Source organism: Hypanus sabinus, chromosome 9, assembly GCF_030144855.1.
Source record: "Hypanus sabinus isolate sHypSab1 chromosome 9, sHypSab1.hap1, whole genome shotgun sequence".
NCBI lineage: Eukaryota > Metazoa > Chordata > Chondrichthyes > Myliobatiformes > Dasyatidae > Hypanus > Hypanus sabinus.
Genome location: NC_082714.1, coordinates 7144468 through 7168586, shown reverse-complemented (window position 1 = coordinate 7168586; position 24119 = coordinate 7144468). Strand labels below are relative to the sequence as shown.

Genomic DNA, 24119 nt, shown 5'->3' with positions numbered 1-24119 from the left:
TTTAAATTTTAAAAAAGTTAGATGTTCAAGATGCCCATGACAGGATTTGAACTCATTTGCTGGATCCAGTAAATCTCTACTGTCCTACAGATATAGTTGGCCAACATACTGACTGATTCTGTCACAGAATGGAGGCTCCTCTGCACTGCATCGAAAGAGGCTGCAGAAGGCTGTAGTCTCAGCTAGCTCCATAACTGCCACAACCCCTCCCCCAACATCAAGGACATCTTCAAGAGGTGGTGCTTCATGAAGGTTGCATTCATCATTAAGGAGCCTCACCATTCGGGACATGCCCTCTTCTCATCAGGAGCCCAAAGACCTAAACAGTGATGCAGAAGCAGCTGCCATCCCTCCACCATCAATGGTGCCTGAACATGACCTCATCATTCCTATTTTTGCACTGTTTATATATATTTGCAATTTATAATAATTGTATGTCTTCGCACTGTACTGCTGCCACAAAAACAATAAATTTCACATCAATCACACACATCGATTCAGGAACAGCTTCTTCCCCCTCTGCTATCCGATTTCTGAGTGGACAATGAACCCATGAACTCTAACTCACTATTTAAATTTAACTATGTAATACAGTATATATATTCTTACTGTAATTCACTCTGTGTTTCTATTATGTATTGCACTGTGCTGCTGCCACAAAGACAACAAATGTCATGACATATGCCAGTGATTTTAAACTGGACTCTGATTTAGACGTACCTGCAGGGGACTTGGGGATGGACATCTCCATTGGTACCACATCCCTAGAAGACAAAAGCAACCAGTTTCTGTGGTGATGCAAACAGCCCACCTCGTGACAAGTGCTGAATTTATTTATTTATTGAGATACATTGCAGAATAGGCCTTTCCAACCCTTTGAGCCATGCCGCCCAGCAAACCCCGATCATAGGACAATTTAAAGTGTCCAACTAACCTACCAACTGGTACACCTTTGGACTGTGGGAGGAAAGCCAAGCACCCAGAGGAAACCCACGTGGCGACACGGAGAACGTACAAACTCCTTACAGGCAGCAGCGAGAATATGTCCCACAAATTCCAACGAAAGTTTATCATTTCTCAGTGAAATTCCCTAACTGCATCCTCCTTCAGTTATCCAACCACAGAACTATAAATGAAAAGTATAAGGGACAACACACTCAATCTCTTCAATAACCCAATAATCTACTGTACTTCATTCAGTATGAGCTCTCTGGGAAAACATTGGGGTTTTTGTTTGGGGAACACAATGATGTTGCTGCTTGTAATTTTTAAAGGGGTAACAGGCACGAGGAGTTCAGCATAGCATTCCACCTGCAGTGTGGATAACACCCCTCCCAAGCTCCTGATTTATCATCAGCACTGGGTAACTCACTGCTAGCTTCTATAATGGGCTGCAGTTCAGGAGCAGCACAGCCTTCCTTCCCTACATCAGAAAGCTGTGATTTCAATTCCTCACTCCAGAAACAATACAATTCTGGTCACAATACTGCAGCATTGATTCACTACAATGAAAAATACTTCACAGATGTTGCAAGAACTGGAGAATTGTAGCTATTAAGAAAGATTTAACACAGAACATACAACAGTACAGCATAGTACAGGCTGTTTGGCTCATGATGCTGTGCTGACCTTTTAACCTACTCCAAAATTAATCGAACCTTCCGTCCACCTTAATCCTCCATTTTTTTAAATCATCCATGTGCCTGTCTAGGAGTCCCTTAAATGTCCCTAATGTATCTGCCTCCACCACCACCCCTGGTAGCATGTTCCACGTAACCACATCCCTCTGTGTAAAAAACAGCTCCGACATCCCCCTTATAATTTCCTCCAATCACCATAAATTATGCCGCTTATATTTTCCACCTCCACCTTGGGGAAAAGTCTTTGCCAGTCCACTTGATCTATGCCTCATATCATCTTATACCTCTCTATCAAGTCACCTATGATTCTCTTTTACTCTAAAGGAAAAGCCCCAGCTCACTCAACCTTTCCTCACAAGACAAGCTCTCTCTAATGCACCCTCTCTAAAGCTTCCACATCTTTTCTCTAATTTTATAGACTGGGCTTGTTTTCTTTAGAACACAGGAGGCTGAGAGGAGAGGTAAATGAGGCGTATAACATTATCATTACTCACTACCATCAGGAAGGAGGTACAGGAGCATCAGGACAAGGATGCCTAACTGGGTAACAGCTCCTTCCCTCCGGCTGAGAGACTAATGAACACCCTGCCACTTGTCACCAAGGCAGCGAGCTGCTTACTGTTTACCTGTACTGTGAACTGCATGTAGCTTGAATTATATTTTATTAACTTACTTACAGAAATATTTTGCTTTATGTTATGTGGATGATCCTGTAGTCTGGAGGGAAGTTGTTTAGTTTGGTTGTATATATGTAGTCAGATGACAATAAACTTGAACTTGAATTTGAATTATGGCGGGTCCAGAGATTTGAGAAGGAGAATCTACGCTAGTGAAATAAAGAATATCACACAAGATACATACAGACTATTCGCAATCAGAGGAACACTCATAGAGAAAGGAATATAGAGCGAGAGAAGAAGATAAACACATAAAGGAAGAACAAGGGTTACTGCTTCATTGCTCCAATATCTCTTGGGTACTGCCTATATGCTATCTGCACGCTCTCCCCATAACTGTAACTCTCACCGGCCCTGGCATCACGTTCCCATGCACTCACCACTGTGTAAAAAACCTCCCTCTGCCATCCCCTTATACTTTCAACCCATCACCTTAAAACTACGACCTCTCATATCAGCCGTTTCCACCCTGGGAAAAGGGTGCTACTGTTAATTCTATCTGAGCTTCTTATTTTACATACCCCTATCAAGTCACCTCTCACCCTCCTTCAGTCCAAAGAGAAAAGTACTCCCCCCCGCCCCACCAAGAGCTCCAGTTCCCTCCATATCCCAAAGCATGTTTCCTCCGCTATCCAAAGGTGGAATGTTCTTGTGAAACCGTTTTTAAGCTGAAATGTCGTAAAGCAAAGAAGCAACTACCATTAATCTATATGGGAAAATTCTTTCAGAGTTGCCAGACCCAAAAAATAACCTACCAAATCACACCAAATAACACATAAAACCTAAAATAACACAAACATGTAGTAAAAGCAGGAATGATATGATAATACCCAGCCTATATAAAGTAGAAATATTGTATATACGGTGTAGTTTCACTTATGAAAATTGGGAAGACAGCGAGCCAAAATCGATTTGGGGAAAAAAAATCGGCACATATACCTATGCACACATACACGCACGCGCACACAACTGCCCGCACAAGGCTTCACGGTCATGGTAGTCTTTCTCGGGGTAAACACACATAGAAAGCGGGTGTCTTTTTCTCGTAAAAGCGAAAATCCTCTTTGGTTACCAAAAACGGGTACTAATGCAGGTCTTTCGTAACAGTGAGCTGTCGTAAAGTAAGCGTTTGAAAAATGGGGGCCACCTGTAGGTGATTTGGTTGTTGTACATCGCCCTTCCTTGGTAGGATGTGGGGAAAGCAGGTGGGAAGGTAGGGGGAATAAAATTGATAAGTGTAAAAGGTAGGTGGATTCAGTGAGCTGAAGCGGCTGTTTCCTTGCTAGATGTCCCCAAGGTAACTGACTCACCTGTACACACAAACCATTGCTTGCCACCCGCAGTAGGTTTTTAAAGGCCTGATGGTGCTGCAGCCTCACGGTGCTGAACTCATCACTAAAGGTGACTGGGGAAATCAGGTGCACCTCCGCAAACTTCTGACACAACACTGCATGGGTAGAAATGCAACAGATGTATCAGCAGGGTAAATTCCAGAAATGCAGTAAACCTCAGAGATCGGCTAGGGAATTTCCCTTAGCACAAACAGACATGCAATAAAACTCTGATAATCAATGGTCAGACTTCTTGGAAAACTTAATGGTCAACACCTGGCTGACAGGGTTCAGTTTGCCATTCTGTCTTTAAACTCACCATTTTAATTGGAAAACTTATCATTCATTTTATTTATTTAGAGACGCAGCACAAAACAAACCCTCCAGGCCCTTCAAGCCACAACAGCTAGCAACCCCGATTAATCACCGAACAATTCCCAATGACCAATTAACCTACTAATTGGTACATCTTTTAACTATGGGATGAAACAGGAGGACTCGGAGAAGACATACACATTCCACAGGGAACAGGCAGACTGCTTACAGGTGACATCAGAATTGAACTCTGAACTCCGACACCCTGAGCTGTAATAGTGTCATGCTATCACAACACTATTTGGAAGTGTGTTAAGGTTCTAATAAGAAAACATCCAACAGCCCTCCTCTGAGACAGGAAGGCTCTACAACAGGGAGGCAAAACTATCCCACACATCACTGGCACCAGCCTGCCCGCTATCAAGGACATATATACAGAAAGGTACCAGAAAAGGGCCAGTGATATCATGAAGGATCCCACCCACTCGGCTCACGGACTGTTAGCCCCACTCCCATCACAGAGGAGAGTACATAGCATCCGCACCAGGACCGCCAGACTCAAAATCAGTTACTTTCTACAAGAAGTAGGGCCAATCAGTATTCCACCCACTAACCCACATCCCCAGCCACCACCACTTTATCATTTCCTGTTAGTCATGTTATGTACAGACACTCCTGTGCCTGGCATCACTTTATGAATAAACAATCAATCTATGTACATATGCTATCTTATTTATTTAGATTTATTGATTTACTGGGTTTTTTTTAACTATTATTGTGATCTGTATCTGATTGTGGTTTTTTTTCTGCTGCATCGGATCCCGAGTAACAATTATTTTTGTCCTCCTTTACTCTTGTGTACTGGAAGTTACATTAAACAATCTTGAACAGTAGGCAGCTGGCAGCACCGAAATCCTGAAAATGCCAGAATTATCAGAGTTCTAGAGAAGGAAAGATTATTAAAATGGGAAGATTAACTTTATTTTTCTCAAGTACATTGAAAGATAAGGTGAAATACATCGTCTGTGTCCACAGTTAACATAGTTCAACGATGTGCTGGGGCAGCCTGCAAGTGAACCTAAACCTAAACTGTAAGAATTCTTGGACTGTGGGAGGAAACCCACTAGGTCACAGGGAGAACATACAAACTCCTTTCAGGCAGCAGTGGGAATTGAACCCAAATGACTGGATTTTTTTTAAGAGTCATTGAATAATATAGTACGAAACGGGCCATTCTGTCCACCTCATTCTTGCCAGCCAAGGCATCTACCATAGTGGTCCCATTTGCCTGCTTTTGCCCCATATCCTTCTAATCCTTTTCCTGTACCTGTAAAAATGTATCTCTCCCTACTTCTATCACTTTCTCTGGCAGTTCGTTCCATATCTGCAGAATGCCGGACTCTCAAGTTCCCCTTTAAATCTTTCCCTTCTCAACTTAAACCTGTACCCTTGCCTGGGACAGACACTGTAACCATACACCTTATCTTTGCCACTTATGATTTTACACAGCACTGCAAGATCACCCCTTGGCCTCACACTGTTTGCACATTCTAATCTATCATGGAAATTAATAGTTTCAGCCATTTCTGAAACGGAACTGGATTGATTCAGCAATTCTAATAATATCTAACATAGGTACAGAGGAGTTCCGTTAACTCTTTACTCACTTCCACGGATACTGCCTGACCTGCTGAGCAATGTTCCCTTTAAGCTGCCTGGGTGTGCAGACACGCAGTCCCAATGAAGGGTCTCAGCCCGAAACGTCGACAGCGCTTCTCCCTGCAGATGCTGTCTAGCTTGCTGTGTTCTACCAGAAAGTAATGAGGTAGTGTTCATGGGTTCAATGTCCATTCAGAAATCTGATGGCAAAATCGTTGAATGTATGCCTTTAGGTTCTTGTACCACCTCCCTGATGGCAGCAATGAGAAGAGGGCTTATCCTGGGTGATGGGGGGGTCCTTAATGATGGATGCCACCTTTTCTTTTGTATGCTAATATAATTTTGAAATCTATGTTAATATTATTGTGAATACTCCGTATTAATGAATATAATCCATAAATTTTCTAATAAACATACCTTTACTTTGAAACATTTTAGAACTACAATGTATTTACATTGTAAATCCCGTATATCAGTGTTTCAAGTTACAACAGTTGCAAATTATAACAATAAACACAGAATGGAAATTGATCGTTCATGCTTAGTAAACCACTGGCCCGCTGAATGCCAGTGCCATTTAAAGCACCATGCAGCTTTCAGGCTCTGTGAAAATTTCCTGCCCAGTCCACTGTTTAAATAAAAATCAAAGAAATGTTGCTGCTCAGTTCCTCCGCAGCGCGTGTTCGTTACTCTGGATTTTCTGCATCTGCAGAATCTCTTGTGTTTCAGATTAGGAGTGGAATGGAGAATTAATAGCAGCAGCAAAGAGCACTGAGTTGTCAGGAAACTGTTTGACAAAATGTTCATCCAATTCACATTTAGTTTCTTCCTTCAAGGGGAGATCATGTTGTAAACACCAAATACAAAACACATGAACAGAGGAAGTTCAAGTAAATTGCTGCTTCACCTGGAAAGGACTATTTGGGTCCCTGGATGTTGGGGAGGGATCAGGGTGCTGTCTGCTGTATTTGAATGGGAAATGGCCTGAAGAAGGGGATTCATACCGTAAACACAAGAGCTTCTGCAGATGCCAGAAATCCATACGACATGCAGAACTCAGCAGGTGAGGGAGCATCTACAGAGAGGAATAAAGAGTCGATGCTTTGGGTCAACGCCGTTCATCATTGGTGGGAACAGAAGAGCCTTCCAGGCACTTGTAAAGGGAATGGTCCCTTCAATAGCCCAAAGGAAATCAAGTCTGGTGGTGGGATTGATGAAGTTATTGGAAATTGTTAAAGATGATCTATAAAGACCGTTGGGATGGAAGGCAAGGACTAGGGCAAGAAAATAGATGAGATGTGGTCAGGGACTCTATCAATTATAATAGGGGGAAAGATGTGGTTCAGGAAGAACAAAGACATCCCAGAAACATCCAGGGGGAAAGTCTTGTCAATGAAGCAAGTGTGAAGGAGACAGGAGAACTATAATAATAGAATGGAATTCTTAAAAGAGGCAGGTTAACAGGAAACGTAGTTGATTGAGGTGTGGAAGTCTCTGGGCTCCTGTTGGATGTTTATTCAGTTACGAATGAGGAGCAACTCTGATGGGCCGAAGGGTGCAAAGTCGCCCCCCCTCCCCCTTTGGGGGATCGCAAATCGCTACTATTCCGATGCTATTATCAAGGGAGATGAGAGAGACACAGGATAACAGAAAAGGCTGTTGTTATTGACAACGCAGGGATACACAAAAGTGGAATGTCTCCTTCTAACAAAAGTGGAACGGAACCACTGATTACTGCTATTGTCTCTTGGAGAAGGAATTGTGTATTGAGTGCTGTACTATTCATTGAAACCCCTCAGGGGGCAGCCAGAGTGGTCTGGTTGAGGGATTGCATCATCCCAACCTGATTGACACCTGAGACCCCGTGAGTGGGGATAAAAGTAGGGTCTGGGGAACACCCCTCAGACGCACCAGGAGAGATGTTACGAGACAAGTGGGGGCTTGTGTGTGTGTCCACCCTTGCCTGGGTGACGAGTCCTCCACGGAACGGTCTAGCTAAAGAACGGATACGGATCAAGATCGTAAAAGGAAAGTCAGCAAGTTACTCTCTCTCTCTCTCCAACAATTGCAACACGGTGAACAACAACTACTGCAGCCTGTATGAACTGAACTGAACTTCATATTTCCATCGGACAATTCATTATCCCCTAGACAACGATAGAGCTTATTTCTTATTGATTATTATTATACCCGCACTTTTAGGTTTAGTATTGATGACGTATATTATCTGTATATTTGCATTGATATTATTTTTGTGTATTTTCACTAATAAACACTGTTAAAAATAGTACCATCAGACTTCAACGGATACTCCCATCTTTGCTGGTAAGACACCCAGTTACGGAGTTCGTAACAATTCATATAGACAACAAGCAGAACAATGTTTTTCACTGTATTTCAGTCTATGCAACAATAATACACCAATTATCAAAGGTGAGAGCAGGGTAGAAACTGGCAGCAAATTTTTCAGTTCTGTGTAATATGAAATGAATCAAGGGACATGGGAATAAAACAGAACAGTGTCGTCGTGGTAAATCAACTATAACCAAAACACCATAACATCTACATGGGGTGTTGTCACCAGAAAGCAGCATTCATCATCAAAGATCTCCACCATCCAGGCGATGCTCACTTCTCGCTGCTGCCATCGGGAAGGAGGTAGACTGCCTTAGATCGTACACCACCAGGTTCAGGAACAGTTATTATCCAACTATCAGGCTCACGAACCAGCGTGACTAACTTCACTTACAACTCTGAACTGATTCTATGATCTACAGATCCACTGTTAAGTACTCTTTACAACTCATGTTGAGTATTTTTATTTGCACCATTTGTCTTCTTTTGCACACAGGTTATTTGTCAGTCTTTATGTATAGCTCTCCATAAATTCTGTTGTATTTCTTTATTTTATTATAAATACCTGCAAGAAAATTAATCTCAAGGTAGTATATGGTATTATGTACATTCTGAGATAATAAATTAACTTTGAATAGTAGCCCAAAGAGCTCAACTCCTGTGCATACTTCCATGAACTATGAGCCAAGACATGCCCTCTGCTCATTACCAACATCAGCGAGGAGACTTACACACTCAGCATTTTGGGAACAGTTTCTTCCTCCCTGTCATCAGACCTCTAAATGGACAATGAACCAACCATGGACACGATCCCATTATTTTTGCTCTCATTTCGCATTACATATTTAATTTTTATATATATATATATATTCTTATTCAGAATCAGAATCAGGTTTATTATCACCGGCATGTGTCATGAAATTAATTAACTTCGCAGCAGCAGTAGAATACATTGCATAATATAGAAATAGAGAATAAACAAATAAATCAATCAATTACAGTAATATATGTATCAAATAGGTTAAAATTAGTGCAAAAACAAAAATAACATATATTTTTAAAAAAGTGAGGTGGTGTTCATGGGTTCAATGTCCATTTAGGAATCATATGGCAGAAGGGAAGAAGCTGTTCCTAAATGGCTGAGCACGTGCCTTCAAGTTTCTGTACCTCCTTCCCGACCATACAGCTTTCATGACATATGTCATTGATAGTAAACCCAATTCTGATTCTTGGGCATTGGTGTTTCCATACCAAGCTATGATGGAACCTGTCAGGATATTCTCTACCGTGCATCTACAGAAGCTTGTCACAGTTTTAAATGATATAATGGAACCAAGACCTCACAATCTACCTCGCTACAGCCTTGCAGCTTCGTGCCTGTCTACACTGCACTTTCTCTGTAACCATAGCACTTTATTCTGCATTGTTACTGTTTTCTTTTGTACTACCTCAGTGTACTGATGGGATGGAATGATCTGTACAGATGGCATACAAGACAGGTTCCTCTCTGCACCTTAGTGCACGAGCATAATAATCGATTTACTGTACCAATTTAAACATTCACAGTCATTCTCATACACTTATAGACTTACTTACACACAGTCCTGCTGCCCCCTCTACAAGAAGTTAGACCCGAACCTAGTGTTAAAAGTTGTATTACATAAAACAATGGAAGAAAATCAATTAAAGTAAAATCCTGAGCATTTCTTACAGTTCTTATTTTTTTCATATGTCAGTAATATTAAACCTGATCCTGATTCCTTAGCCTCTTCACCTTGCCACATATTTCTATGCATCACAGTACTTACACTTGAACAGCAGCACAGATTTGCGAGGATTTCTCTCGTACATGCAGCAGATATGTTCCAGAAGTGAGACCAAAACAAGCTGGTTGGGAATGGCCACCATGAAGTCCTTCAGTGTTGGAACCGTCCGTCTACAGTCCACCAGATCGCAACCCTCCAACAGATCAGATTCTACAGTTGGGAGTGGAAGGGGAGAACACTTAAACAGTCAAAACTATCCAGAAAATTAAGATGCAGTGTAACTACCGTCCACTGCAATTCATGACACTAAATAGATTTATTACTGTCACATGTACCAAAGTACAGTGAAAAGCTCATCTTACATGCTATCATACTGCACCTCTTCTCATTGCTATCATCAGGGCTTGAAGATACATACTCAAATTTTAGGAACAGCTTCTTCCTCTCCATTACATATACAGTACGGTCGGCCCTCCTTACCTGCGGGGGATTGGTTCCGAGACCCTCCGTGGATAACCAAAAACGCGGATGCTCAAGTCCCTTATTTAACCTGTCTCACTGCAGTGGTCTTTAGGACACAGCGGAACCCCGGACTTTATTTAACATGTATCAGTGTAGTGGACATTAGGACCTGGCGGTGCAGCTCTGAATCTGTGGTGTTTCTGTTCACGAAAATAATCACGATCACAATTGAAAATAAGGTGGAAGTAATAAAGCGATCGGAAAGAGGTGAAATGCCATCGGTCATTGGAAAAGCGTTAGGCTACAGTCGGTCAACAATCGGAACAATTTTAATGGAGCATGTGAAAGGCCCTGCCCTGATGAAAGCTACAATTATTACTAAGCAACGCAGTGGTTTAATTATTGAAATACGTATGTTTCATAAGTGTTTTATATGCATAGAAAGGTAAAATATGGACTATATACTAAGAAAAACGTTTGACTAACTGATGCTAAATAATATCGGATGTCCCTGTTCCGACCTCAAATCCAACTTAAAGACAGACTCAGGAATGGAACTCATTCATAACCCGGGGACTGCCTGTACTTTTAAGTCATTTCTAGGTTACTTATAATACCCAATACAAAGTAAATGCTATGGAAATAGTTGTTATACTGTCTTGTTTAGGGAATAATGACAAGAAAAAGTAGTCTGTATATGCTCAAACAATGAGTGCTGGAGAGAGAACTTCCGGATTTTCCTGATCCGCGGTTGGTTGAATACGCGCATGCAGAATCCACAGATAAGGAGGGCCAACTGTATAGATACACACATATATTTCCTATTGTAATTTATAGTTTTCAATGTATAATTCCATCCATCATTAAGGACCCTCATCATGCATTACATGTCCTTCTCCAATTTCTACCATCGGGGAAGGGGAACAGGAGCCTGAAGAGCCACACTCTCAGTTTCAGGAACAGCTTCATCCCCACCACCATCAGATTTCTGGATGGACAATGAATCCTTGAACTATTTTTCCCTCCATTTTTACACAACTGATTTAATTTAATCTTTTTATATATACTTATTGCAATTTATAGTTTTTGAAAATTATTTTATATTGCAAAGTACTGCCACTGCAAAACAACAAATTTTACAACATATGCCAGCGGCACGGTAGCATAGTAGTTAGTATAACTCTTTACAGTACAGGTGACTCGGGTTCAATTCCCACCACAGACGTAAGGAGTTTGTACGTACCCACCGTGACCCACGTGGGTTTCCTCTGGGTGCCCCGGTCTCCTCCCATAGTCCAAAGGCATACAGGTTGGTAGGTTAATTGGTCTTTGTAAATTGTCCCATGAATAGGCTAAGATTAAACCAGGGGATTGATGGCCAATGTGACTCGAGAAGGCTTAGGGACTAATCCTGTGCTGAATCTCCATTAATATGTAAAAAACTAAATAAACAAACTAACAACACACACAAAATGCTGGAGGAACTCAGCAGGCAAGGCAGCATCTATGGAAAAGAGTACAGTTGACATTTTAGGTTGAGACCCTACAGCAGGAAGCAGGTCTCGGCCCAAAACACTGACTGTACTCTTTTCCATAGATGCTGCCTGGCCTGCTGCATTCCTCTAGCATTTTGAGTATGGCGTTTGGATTTCCAGCATCTACAGATCTTCTCTTGTTTGTAAAACAAACAAACCTGATTCTGATTGAGTCCATTAATTCAGATTTATTTATTTATCACGTGTACATCAAAACATACAGGTAAATGCATCATTTGCATTAACAGCCAACATAACCCAAGGATGTGCTGTGGGCAGCCTGCAAGGAAGATGTTAGAGGCAAGTATTAGAGGGTAGTGGGTGAGTGGAACGCTCTGCCAAGGGTGATAGAAGAGGTAGGCACATGACTAATATTGAAGAGACTCTTAGATAGGCACATGGATGACAGAAAAATAAAGGGCTGTGAGGGAAAGAAAGATGATCAACCTTAGAGTAGGTTAAAATGTCGAGACAACATTATTGGCCAAAAGGGCCTGCACAGTGCTCTATGTACAATCAGTGGCCACTATATTAGGTACACCCGTGCACCTGCCCATTAATCCAAATATCTAATCAGTCTATCATATGGCAGCAACTCAATATGTAAAAGCATGCTGATATGGTTAAAAGATTCATTTGTTGTTCAGGTCAACATCAGAATGGGAAAGAAATGTGATCTAAGTGACTTTGACCATAGAATGATTGTTGGTGCCAAATGGGATGGTTTGAGTATTTCAACACTGCTATCTTCTGGGTTTTTCCACACACAACAGTCTCTAGAATTTACAGAAAATGGTACAAAAAAAATCCACTGAGCAGCATTTGTTAGGTAAAAATGTCTTGTTAATGAGAGGGGTCAGAGGATAATGGCCAGACTGGTTTCAAGCTGACAGTAACTCAAATAAACACACGTTACAACACTGGTGTGAGGAACAGCATCTCTGAATACACAACACATTGAACTCTGAAGTGGATAGGCAACAGGAAAACAAGCCCACACACACACACACACACACAGAGTTCAGTGGGGTGAGTATTGTATTCATCTCTGATCATCACATTTTTTAAGGATGTGAAGACATCAGGGAGGATCCAGAAAATATTCACGAGACAGGGAAAAAAATTACTTATTGTGTATATTTTCACTTACTCCACTGTTCATGAAGTCTTCCTGTATTTATCCAATTCACCTCTTGAAATCCACCAGGAAATCTGTGTTTTCTTTTAAATTCTCCTCTCTGTTACTTCTCCTAAAGCTGTAGTAACTACTCATCCTACCACTTTCATCTCGCTTCCTAACCTGTCCCGTGCAGGGGCAGAAGTTTAAATCTGGCAGTTTTTAGGCCACCTTGAACAGGTATATATCACCACTAAATACACCACAGTGCAACTGGGGCAACACACTCTCAGGACAATTGTGCAACTGTGTGTTGGATTGCCTGTATATTTTACATACAACCAGTTTATGTATGTAAGTTCAACTTGTGTATTTATATTTCTGTTTTTTTTCAATTTTGTTCCTTGTGCTTATTGCATTTTTTATGCCACATTGGATCTGGACTAACAATTATATCATTCTCCTTTACACTTATGTATCAACGAATGATAATAAACAGACCAGGACAATGCAGCCCCCAATTGTTACTGGCCAGCTTATACAGACCAGGACAATGTCGGACACTTTCAAGAGCTTTGGTTGGGGGGGGGAGGGGGGCGGAGAAGAGTTTGCCAGGCAGTTCCTCATTATTGCAACTCACCCTGATCACTCACCCAGATCCTATCCTTGCTTAGCTCAAAATTATATCACTGCTGAAAAGAAAGGTACACATCTCTGTAGTACCCATCACCAGCTGGGAGTTGAGGGATGTAAACAAGCAGACGTGTGTTTATCATGATCAGTACAGTCTGAAGTGCCTCTTCCTATATTGTATGGTTCCATTTTTCTCTGTCGCAGACCTTCAGGGTGTGCCAAAGCAGTTGAAATACAAGATTTGCACTGGTGAGGCCTCACCTTGAGTACTGTGAACAGTTTTGGGCCCCTCATCTTAGAAAAGATGTGCTGGCATTAGAGAGGGACCAGAGGAAGTTCACAAGGATGATTTTAGGAATGAAAGGGTGATCATACAAGGAACGTTTGATGGCTCTGGGTCTGTACTCGCTGGAATTCAGACGATGAGTGGGGGTCTCATTGAAACATTTTTTGAGTGTTGAAAGGCCTAGACAGAGTAGATGTGGAAAGGATATTTCTCTTGGTGGGAGAGTCTAGGACAGGGGTCAGCAACCTTTACCACTGAAAGAGCCACTTGGACCCGTTTCCCACAGAAAAGAAAACACTGGGAGCCGCAAAACCCGCTTGACATTTAAAATGAAATAACACTGCATACAACGTTTTGTTTTGCCTTTATGCTATGTATAAACAAACTATAATGTGTTGCATTTATGAAATTGATGAACTCCTGCAGAGAAAATGAAATTACATTTCTGCATGCAACAAAAACATTTTGAACTCCGAAAAAAAGACGTTGGGTTGAAGGTTACTTTTAAGTAAAATACTCAACGTCTATTTGAGTCCTTCTTGTATTTATGAAAAACGCGAAACTTAAATTTGCCGCCAGCAGCAAACCAAAAATAACGTCAGCCAGCTGTCAACCTGAAAAATAAAAGGACTATTTCACTGAACAATGAAAACATATGAATATACGTAAAATAATAGGCAATTAAAATATTTATCATACTTGTTCAGGTTGACTCACACCTGACAATGCAGTCGTATTTAGTAGGGATGGATCGATGCTTAGGGGAGTGACCGGGAAGGATAATGTGTTTTTTTCCTCTCTGAACTCACAGAAGCGTTTCCCAAACGATGTTTGCATTGCGATGATTGCAGAATGTAAATACTCCGAATTTATCATGTCGTGACCTTGTTGGAACTCTCTCAAATTGGGGAAGTGAGACAATGTGCCTTTCTGTAAATCTCTGGCAAGCAACGTCAACTTGCGCTCGAATGCCAAAACATCCTCCAACATGTGCAGGGCTGTACGTCCTTACCCCGTTGAAGAGCTGTGTTCAGCGTGTTCAGGTGCGCTGTCATGTCTACCATGAAGTGTAGCTTTTCCAGCCACTCTGGCTGTTCCAGCTCAGGAAAGTTGAGCCCTTTGCTGCCCAGGAAAGTTTTCACTTCTTCCAGACACGCGACAAAGCGTTTCAGCACCTCCCCTTTGGACAGCCACTGGACTTTGTTGTGCAGCAGGTGCCCCATCAGTAGCTACTGACACCAGATGGGTGGTCTTTATTCCTTTGGCTCTTAAACAATTCAAGACAGCCTCACAGATGTCCTCCCCCCGTGTTTGGTCTTTTAGAGGTATCAACTCAATCAGTTCTTCCTGTGGCCCGGCAGAGTTTACATACCGGCAGAACAACGCTATTTGTTCAATATCACCTTTGTCTTTAGACTCGTCACAGGCAATCGAGTAGGCCACAGCTGAACTGATGTCTTTAATTTGCAGTCTTGTGATGTCTTCTGCCATTTTTATGGTTCTGTCTTTGACAGTCTTTGCAGAGAGGGGCATATCCCTGATTTTCTGCACAATTTCACTCTTGTTTTTAAAGTCCGTGAATAGATGTTCTGAAATCTTAATGAAAGATACTTTTATATATTCACCATCTGTAAACTGCTCCCCGTGCCTGACTATTTCCTGAGCGTCAATATAACTGGCGTATGTCGTTGATTTTCCAGACTTCATCCATTTCTGGAAATGATTTTTGCTCAGATCAACCTTCCGCATCAGTTCCGAAACGGCTTTTTTTCTCTCATCTCCATCCGGATATTTTTGAGCAAAGGCTGCGTGTTTATTCTGGAAATGCCTTGCGACATTTGACTTTTTGTTGTTTGCTAGTTTCTCATTGCATATTAAGCATACCGGTAAACCAGTCTCGTCAACAGTGAAAGCAAATGAATCTGTCCACGTATCATTAAACGTTCTGTTTTCTTCAGTCACTTTTCTTTTTTTAGAATTCTCCATAGTTGGCTTACCTTGGATCGAAAAATTAAAGAAATCGCGCACTGGCGGGTGTCAGGTATTGGCAGTGGTGACGTATATTAATAGCGATAAAAACACGTTGTAGCGGTGTGCTCACGCAGTCAGTAAACTGCAGTCGAATAACTTTATTCGAACTAAACAGCCTTGCTTTTAAGCCTCCCTCAACCCAGCCCCCATGGACGCAGATGCTGCAAAAGACGCGTACTCACAAACCCCCGTAGGCTATCTCCCTTAGCCGGAATGCTGGCTAATTGTGAGCCGTTTCGGATCTGCCAGGAAATGTGTCGCCACACCTAGATTGTACAAGATCACCATAATCTTCAAATTTAGAATTACATTTCAAAAGCTAACAAACTAACATAAAATACATTTTAATTAAATACTGACCAATTATTTCCCAAAGCCACAGGGAGCCGCAGCACAGAGGTGAAAGAGCCACAAATGGCTCGGGAGCCGCAGGTTGCCGACCCCCGGTCTAGGACAAGAGGGCACAGCCTCAAGATAGAGGGGCGTCCTTTCAAAACGAGATGTGAAGTAATTACTTTAGCCAAAGGGTGGTGAATTTGTGGAATTTGTTGCAACATGCATCTGTGGAAAACAGGTCGTTGGGTGTACTTCAGGCAGAGATTGGACGGCATCAAAGGTTACAGGGAGAAGGTCGGGAACTGGGGTTGAGGAGGAGAAAAAAAAAATCAGCCATTTTTGTATGGCGGAGCAGACTCGATGGGCCAGATGGCATAAAATTCTGCTCCTTTGTCTTATGGTCTAAGATATAATTAGAAAGATAGAAAACCTACAGTACAATACAGGCCCGTCGGCCCACAAAGTTCTGCTGAACATGTCCCTACCTCAGAAATTACTAGGCTTACCTATAGCCCTCTATTTTACTAAGCTCCATGTTCCTATCTAAAAGCCTCTTAAAAGACCCTATCATATCTGCCTCCACACTATTGTCAGCAGCCCATTCCACGCACTCACCACTCTGAGTAAAAAACTTAACCCTGACATCTCCTCTATACCTACTCCCCAGCACTTTAAACCTGTGTCCTCTTCTGGCAACCATTTCAGCCCTGGGAAAAACCCTCTGACTATCCACACGATCAATGCCTCTCATCATCTTGCACACCTCTATCAAGTCACCTCTCATCTTCTGTCGCTCCAAGGAGAAAAGGCCGAGTTCACTCAACCTATTTTCATAAGACATGCTCCCCAATCCAGGCAACATCCTTGTAAATCTCCTCTGCACCCTTTCTACGGCTTCCACATCCTTCCTGTAGTGAGGTGGCCAGAACTGAGCACTGTACTCCAAGTGGGGTCTGACCAGGCTCCTATATAGTTGCAACATTACCTCTTGGCTCTTAAATTCAATTCCACGATTGATGAAGGCCAATACACCATAAGCCTTCTTAACCACAGAGTCAACCTGCGCAGCTGCTTTGAGTGTCCTATGGACTCGGACCCCAAGATCCCTCTGATCCTCCACACTACCAAGAGTCTTACCATTAATACTATATCCTGCCATCATACTTGACCTACCAAAATGAACCACTGACGAAAGGACCCGGCCCGAAATGTCGACAACGCTTCTCCCTATAGATGCTGCCTGGCCTGCTGTGTTCCACCAGCATTTTGTGTGTGTTGTTCAAATTTCCAGCATCTGCAGATTTCCTCGTGTTTGCACTTCACAATTATCTGGGTTGAACTCCATCTGCCACTTCTCAGCCCAGTTTTGCATCCTATCAATGTCCCGCTGTAACCTCTGACAGCCCTCCACACTGTCAACACCCCCAACCTTTGTGTCATCAGCAAACATACTAACCCATCCCTCCACTTCCTCATCCAGGTCATTTATATAAATCACGAAGAGTAGGGTTCCCAGAACAGATCCCTGAGGCACACCACTGGTCACTGGTGATTGGTGACCTGTCTACAACCACTCTTTGCCTTCTGTGGGCAAGCCAGTTCTAGATCCACAAAGCAATGTCCCCTTGGATCCCATGCCTCCTTACTTTCTCAGTAAGCCTTGCATGGGGTACCTTATCAAATGCCTTCCTGAAATCCACATAAGCTACATCTATTGCTCTGCCTTCATCAGTGTGTTCACACTCTCAAAAAGTTCAATCAGGCTCGTAAGGCACAACCTGCCCTTCACAAAGTCATGCTGACTACTCTTAATCATATTATACCTCTACAAATGTTCATAAATCCTGTCTATCATTGTCAGTACAGGCATTGTAGCCCAAAGGGCCTGTTCCTGCACTGTACTGACTTATACATCTTTTCTGTCTCTCAACCGCAGGATGTGCCAAAGCAGTTGAACAACTACAGATACAAAGGTAGATTTGAGAAGCTGGAATTATTTCCTTTGGCAAGGAGAAGACCTATGGCTCACTTTCAAGAACTCTTCATCCCATGTTCTCAACATTTATTGCTTGTTTATTATCTCTTCCTTTTTGTATTTGCAGTTTGTTGTCTTTTACACACCGGTTGAACGCCCAAGTTGGTGTGGTCTTTCACTGATTCTATTATGGTTATTGGATTTATTGAGTATGTCCACAAAGATGATGAATTGCAGGGTAGTATGGTGATATATATGTACTTTAATAATAAAGTTACTTTGAACTTTGAAGACAAAGAGGAAAGTTTGATTGAAGAATGGAAAACAAAAAGGTTATTGAATAAAATGGACAGTGATATTGTTCACATTGGTAGGGGGAAATCAAAGACTAGAGATCATAGGTATAATGTAAAGTGGAAGAGAATTCAGAGTTCCATGATTTTGTTTTAATGACAGCACGTGATCATATAACAGTACCAGACAAAAACAGGAACTTAAGGCTGATTGGTACTTCTGCATTGCACGTACGCCATAGGTACCGTGTACCCTACGCATTAGGTGACGTGCACCTCCCCAAAAAAGTAACTCACACATCGTGGCGATGCAGACTGCAACAACTGGTCCGCTTGGAAGCATCACATTTCCAGTTGCTTCCTCTCCGCCATATGTGTACACCGATGCAAAATAGATGAACCAAATTGACAAATCTACCTGCCGACATGCAAGAATGTTTGAAATGCATTTCCTCGTCCATGTCTCTCATGAAGAAACTCAACACAGTGGCAGAGAAACCCCACCACCAACTAGCGTTTTGGTGCACATGCCCGCTATGGCGTAGAGCCTACGCAGAGGTGAAGATCAGGGCTACAGTGTAGCCCATACGCACGCCTTTAGTCCTGACATGACTCGTGCTGACCACAATACTAATTGAAAATCTGCCTTTGAATCTCCACTAGATATTTATCCAGATCTTTCCTTTCAAGATGAAAACTGGGCGCCACAGTTAGTGTGACACTATTACAGCTTGGGCAGAGTTCAGAGTTCAATTCCCACCACCATCTTGTACGTTCTCCCCACAACCCGTGGATTTTCTCCAGGTGCTCCAGTTTCCTCCCACACTCCAAAGATGTACCAGTTAGTACATCCTGTACTAATTATACAAGTACAATGAGTATTCCAATTGCTGTATTAACTGTACCAGTTAGGTGGTTAACCGGTCATTGCACATTGTCATCTGATTAGGCGAGATTTAAAGAGGTGGACTAAATATCCAATGGAATGAAAAGGCTGGAGGTGGAAAATCAAAACAAATTTATGCTGGAAGATGCACAATTCAAATTTTTTTGTCACTTTTACAGTAAGATGTGTCATTTGAGCCAGCAACCAACAATGTGTTGGGGGCAGCCCACAAGGAATGCCACTCATTCAGGCGTAAAACAAAAGGAAGGTTGTAATAGAAGTGAAAACAGTTGCAAACGCACAGTAAAGGGGTCCTGGACCCTGGACCCAAAACGGTTTCTTTCTCCACAGATACTGGCCGACCTGCTGAGTGTTGCTAGCATTCTGGGTTTTACCGGTGACGGTGCTGGAAGAGTTGTTCTGGCAGAGAGCCAGCACAGCCCTAACGGGAACAACGGTCTCTTTTCGTTCTCCCCTCGAATGTTGGGGGGAACCGGTGAGGAAGGAGTGGTAGCCCTGGGCCACACATTGCATCAGGCCGGGTCCGCGGACCATCAGCTTACCGTCGAAAGCAGGCGAGCTGTCCTGCGGCAGGCTGAAAGCCAGTCTAGATCGGGGCTGCTCCCGTCCATGGCTGGTCTCCGGTGGGAGCGAGAAGCAAGAATCCTTAGAACCGCGGGGTAAACACGCTTTCGCGCCGTTCGGCATGGGCAGAAAGAAACAACCGTCACTTCCCTGTTCCAGTGGCACAGAGGACGCGGGCTGTCAATCACATGATTAGCCCGCCCCCCGGCTGAGAGAGATGCGCTCAGTGGGCTGAGTGGCTGTCAATCACTGAATGAGTCCGGGGCGGGACAGTTCAGAGAGATGCACTCGGCGGGATGTGCGGGTGTCAATCACTGGGTGAGTCCGCCCCCGAGCTCAGAGGGCTGAGTGGCTGTCAATCACTAGATGAGTCAGCCCCTGAGCTGAGAGAGATCGGCTAAGAGGGCTGAGTGGCTGTCAATCACTAGATGAGTCAGCCCCTGAGCTGAGAGAGATCGGCTAAGAGGGCTGAGTGGCTGTCAATCACTAGATGAGTCAGCCCCTGAGCTGAGAGAGATCGGCTAAGAGGGCTGAGTGGCTGTCAATCACTAGATGAGTCAGCCCCTGAGCTGAGAGAGATCGGCTCAGAGGGCTGAGTGGCTGTCAATCACTAGATGAGTCTGCCCCTGAGCTGAGAGAGATCGGCTCAGTGGGCTGAGTGGCTGAACATTATCTCATTATTTCCGCACCCCTTTTGCACTACTTATTTAATTTTAATATATTATTGTAGACTATAGTCATTTCTGAAGTATTGAATACATTGCTGTCCCAAAACAATAAATGTTACGACGCATGTGAGTGATAATAAACTAATTATGATTCCAATTCTGACGAGAGAGAATGACATATACATTCTTTGATAATAATTTGACTTTGACGCCTGAAGCTGAGAAAGATACGCTTTCTCCCTTCCTGCAGTGTTCTCATCCTGTCGATCATTGTTTGGTTGCAGTGCCCCAATCTGAACCGCGGCGATGGTAGAGAGCAGTCTCAACCTCCATTTCTCCACTCTTCACGCCGTCCGCCCTTCTCCAACTTTCTGCGGCGGCTGGTCGTATTCTCATCCCGGCGCTGGCGGCGCTGCTGAGCATGTTTGGTTGCAGTGTCCTCAGTCCACCGACAGTGGCGCTAGCGAACAGTCTACCCGCCGCTAAACTTCAGCGGCGGCTGGTTCGTGTTCTCCTCCACACGCTGGCGGCGCTGTCGAACCGCACCACATCCCCGCGGTGTGTTGTGGGCCCCGGATGTACTGATTGTGAGCTCGCTCCGTGTCGTAATCGGTCGGGGGGTGGGGGGGGAGGAGGCGGAAGGCTGCCGTCGCCGCCGCCGTCGTCGTGATGGAAACACCCGAGGTAGGTACCGGTGGGGGAAGGTGGGAGAGCAACTCCAATCAACCCCTCCCGCTCAGCCGCTAACCGAGGCCCAGCCCCCCGCGATCCCGGGCCTGCACCACCCTCCCCGCCGCTCTTCAGTTACCGGCCTCGCCGGCGACTCTCCTCCATGGTTACTGCGTCCCCCTTCCCCCTCGTGCTTCCAACCCACCCTCCCCTCCTCGCCTGACTGCTCCCCGGGAGATCCTGCTCTGCTCGCCTCAAACCCCAGTTGGTGGGGTAGGCCCCGAGCCGCATCTCCCTGCAGTTTTCCCCCACCCACCCCATCCACAGAGGAGAGGGGGCGGCTGGGCGCGCACGTGTGCGCGCTTGCGCGTGTTACCCCGCCGCCGCTTTGTCTTCCTTTTGCGCACCGAGAGGGTTTAATTTTGGAGATCTGGGTATAAAGGATCAAGGTATCACTCCCAGACTGTGCCCTTCAAGAGAGGAGGCTTTGCACGCCAGCACGGATGGGTGGATGCAGAGATAAAGTGGGGGGGGGGGGTAATTAGGGAGCAAAGGAAAGGTGTTGAACTAGTTGTAAGACACATCCCTTCCCTCGCTTGTCACCAGGGTAGGGTTAAGCGTGTCTGCCTTTTTATTGAATGAATGAGTTGTGTCACAAGTCACACTTACAACCAGCCGCACGTTTTACTAACCAGTAGCATCCGGGAGAGGGGTTTAAATAAAAGAATGGAGGTTTGTATCGAAAGAAGCGAGGATCTTTCCTGTAATCTGCTTCACTAAAAGCGGTTTTTTTTTCATTTTTGCGTAGACTTGTTTGTTTTTGATAATTTTTAATTAGCTGCATTGACAGATTAAACTGAATTTGTACACATTTTAGTTGAAAAATAGCACGTTTTACACTTGCAAATGCAGAAGAATGTAAACCCCGCCTCCGGTCATGGTTTATCTGATGGAACGTACTGTATAAAGTTATTTGCGATTTTGCCTGCAATTTCAGAATTACAATGGGACATAAGATTCTGGCATCAGAAAATTTAGTCCTTTTAAGGGCAGTATTGATTGGAAATAGGAAGGAGAGTATTGTTCACTTGGAAGTTACTAATTACTGGAAAAATGGGCTGAAAAATAGCAGCTAGAATTTAATGCAGACAAAGTGCAAGATGTTGCACTTTGGTTGGAGCAACCAGGGTAGGTCTTACGCAGTTAATGGTGGGGCACTGAGGAGTGCCGTAGAACAAAGGCATCTGGAATACAGGGCTATAATTCATTATAGGGTCGACAGGAAAGATATAAATAAGATTGAGAGCTCAGAGCAAATTTAAAGGGATGTTGCAGGGACGAGGCCTGACTTACAGGAAAAAAGGATTTTATTCCCCTGGAATGTAGAGGTATATAAAATTATGAAGGATATAGATAGGGTGAATGCGAGCAGGTTTTTTTCCCAGAGGTTGGGTGGGACTACAACCAGAGTTCATGAATTAAGGGTGAAAGGTGAAAAGTTTAAGGTGAACATGGGGGAAATGTCTTCACTCACTGTTGTGAAAGTGTGGAATGAGCTGCCAGTACAAATAATCCATGCGAGCTTGATTTCAATGTTTAAGAGAAGTTCAGATACGTACATGGATGGCAGAGGTACAGAAGACTATGGTCCCAGTGATGCTCGATGGGAATAGGCAGTTCAAATAGTTTGGCATAGTCTAGATGGACCAAAGGGCCTGTTTCTGTGCAAAACTTTTCTATGACTCTGACCACCGTATGAAGCAATCTGTGCTGTAATATCTTGTCGGAATTGTCATCTGACTTAAGGAACCACAAAAATACACGCCTTGAATGCAAATCAGCACACTTGCTCTTGAATGTCTATTACCCATGTACTTGACTTCCAGTCCACCTATTTCATTTTTTACAGAGTACTGCTAGATTTAACAATTGTGTTATTTTTAAATGACTGAATTTTATCAAAATTGTTGGTTTGCTTTCAACAAACACTTGGTGTACAGCTGGCTGTCCTGACACAGTCCAATTTGATTCTTATACATTGGTGTAAGAATCATAGTTTGATTCTTACACTGATGTGTTGTTGATTGGCATAGTTTAGCAACTGCTATTGCAAAGATGAAGGGCAATTCTGGGTTGTCATTTCATCCAAGTCTTGTCAGGGAAGCCCACATTCCTGTGAATGAACTTGTAGCATGGTGATGTTTTTTGCATGTACTATCCAGGATCTGTCATAGTTAGAAAACAGACAGTTACTTTCCAACTTTACTTACCAAGGACAAGGATTTACTAGAAATGAACTGTAATTTTTTCCCATTTTTGCTTGATTTCTGAGTATCTTTCCTGCCGTATTACTTCAAATGGGTGCTTTAGAGTTGGCACGGTAGCGTAGTGGTTAGCATAGCACTTTATAGAGCCAGCTGTAAAATCAGGATTCATTTCCTACTGCCATCATTAAGGAGTTTGTATGTTCTCCCATAACTGCATACATCTCCACTGGGTGCTTCGGTTTCCTCCCACATTCCAAAGACATTAGAATTAGGGAGTTATGGGTAAGTTATGTTGGTATTAGAAGTGTAGCGATACTTATAGGCTGTTCAACACAATCCTCACTATGTTGATTTGACGCAAAATGCACTTCACTGTATGTTTTGATGTATATATGACAAATAAAACTGATCTGTTATTTTTGTTAAATATTGATTTCCTCTCTTTGAGATTCAGATGAAATGTCATGGTTGAAAAGAAATCGATGAACTTATACAATTTGCATAATATGAAACTGGGGCTGTAAACAGTCACCATATAAAGTGGTTGCTCTAGAAACTGATGAGCAGATTTGTTGAATTTCCAGTTCCGAATTATGTTTATTATCACCAGATCACTGGCATATGTTGAGAAAT

General features: G+C 43.2%; 2 protein-coding genes across 4 annotated transcripts in view; one reads left to right on the top strand and one right to left on the bottom strand.

Annotated features, from left to right (window-relative positions):
* Positions 1-20056, bottom strand: part of eif2ak1 (eukaryotic translation initiation factor 2-alpha kinase 1) — a 56928-nt gene extending 36872 nt beyond the window's left edge. The window contains exons 1-4 of the mRNA XM_059978994.1: positions 19861-20056; positions 9786-9953; positions 3628-3764; positions 721-764 (exon numbers count right to left, since the gene is read on the bottom strand). Of these exons, the coding sequence (XP_059834977.1) occupies positions 721-764; positions 3628-3764; positions 9786-9953; positions 19861-20005 (494 nt within the window). The 5' untranslated portion in view covers positions 20006-20056. The remainder of the gene's footprint in view (positions 1-720; positions 765-3627; positions 3765-9785; positions 9954-19860) is intronic.
* A 1042-nt stretch (positions 20057-21098) lies between these two features.
* Positions 21099-24119, top strand: part of usp42 (ubiquitin specific peptidase 42) — a 90295-nt gene continuing 87274 nt past the window's right edge. For 2 of the 3 annotated variants that reach the window (XM_059978991.1, XM_059978988.1), the window contains exon 1: positions 21099-21234. The gene's annotated coding sequence lies outside the window, so the exon portion shown is untranslated. The remainder of the gene's footprint in view (positions 21235-24119) is intronic. The other variant, XM_059978989.1, reaches the window with a different exon arrangement.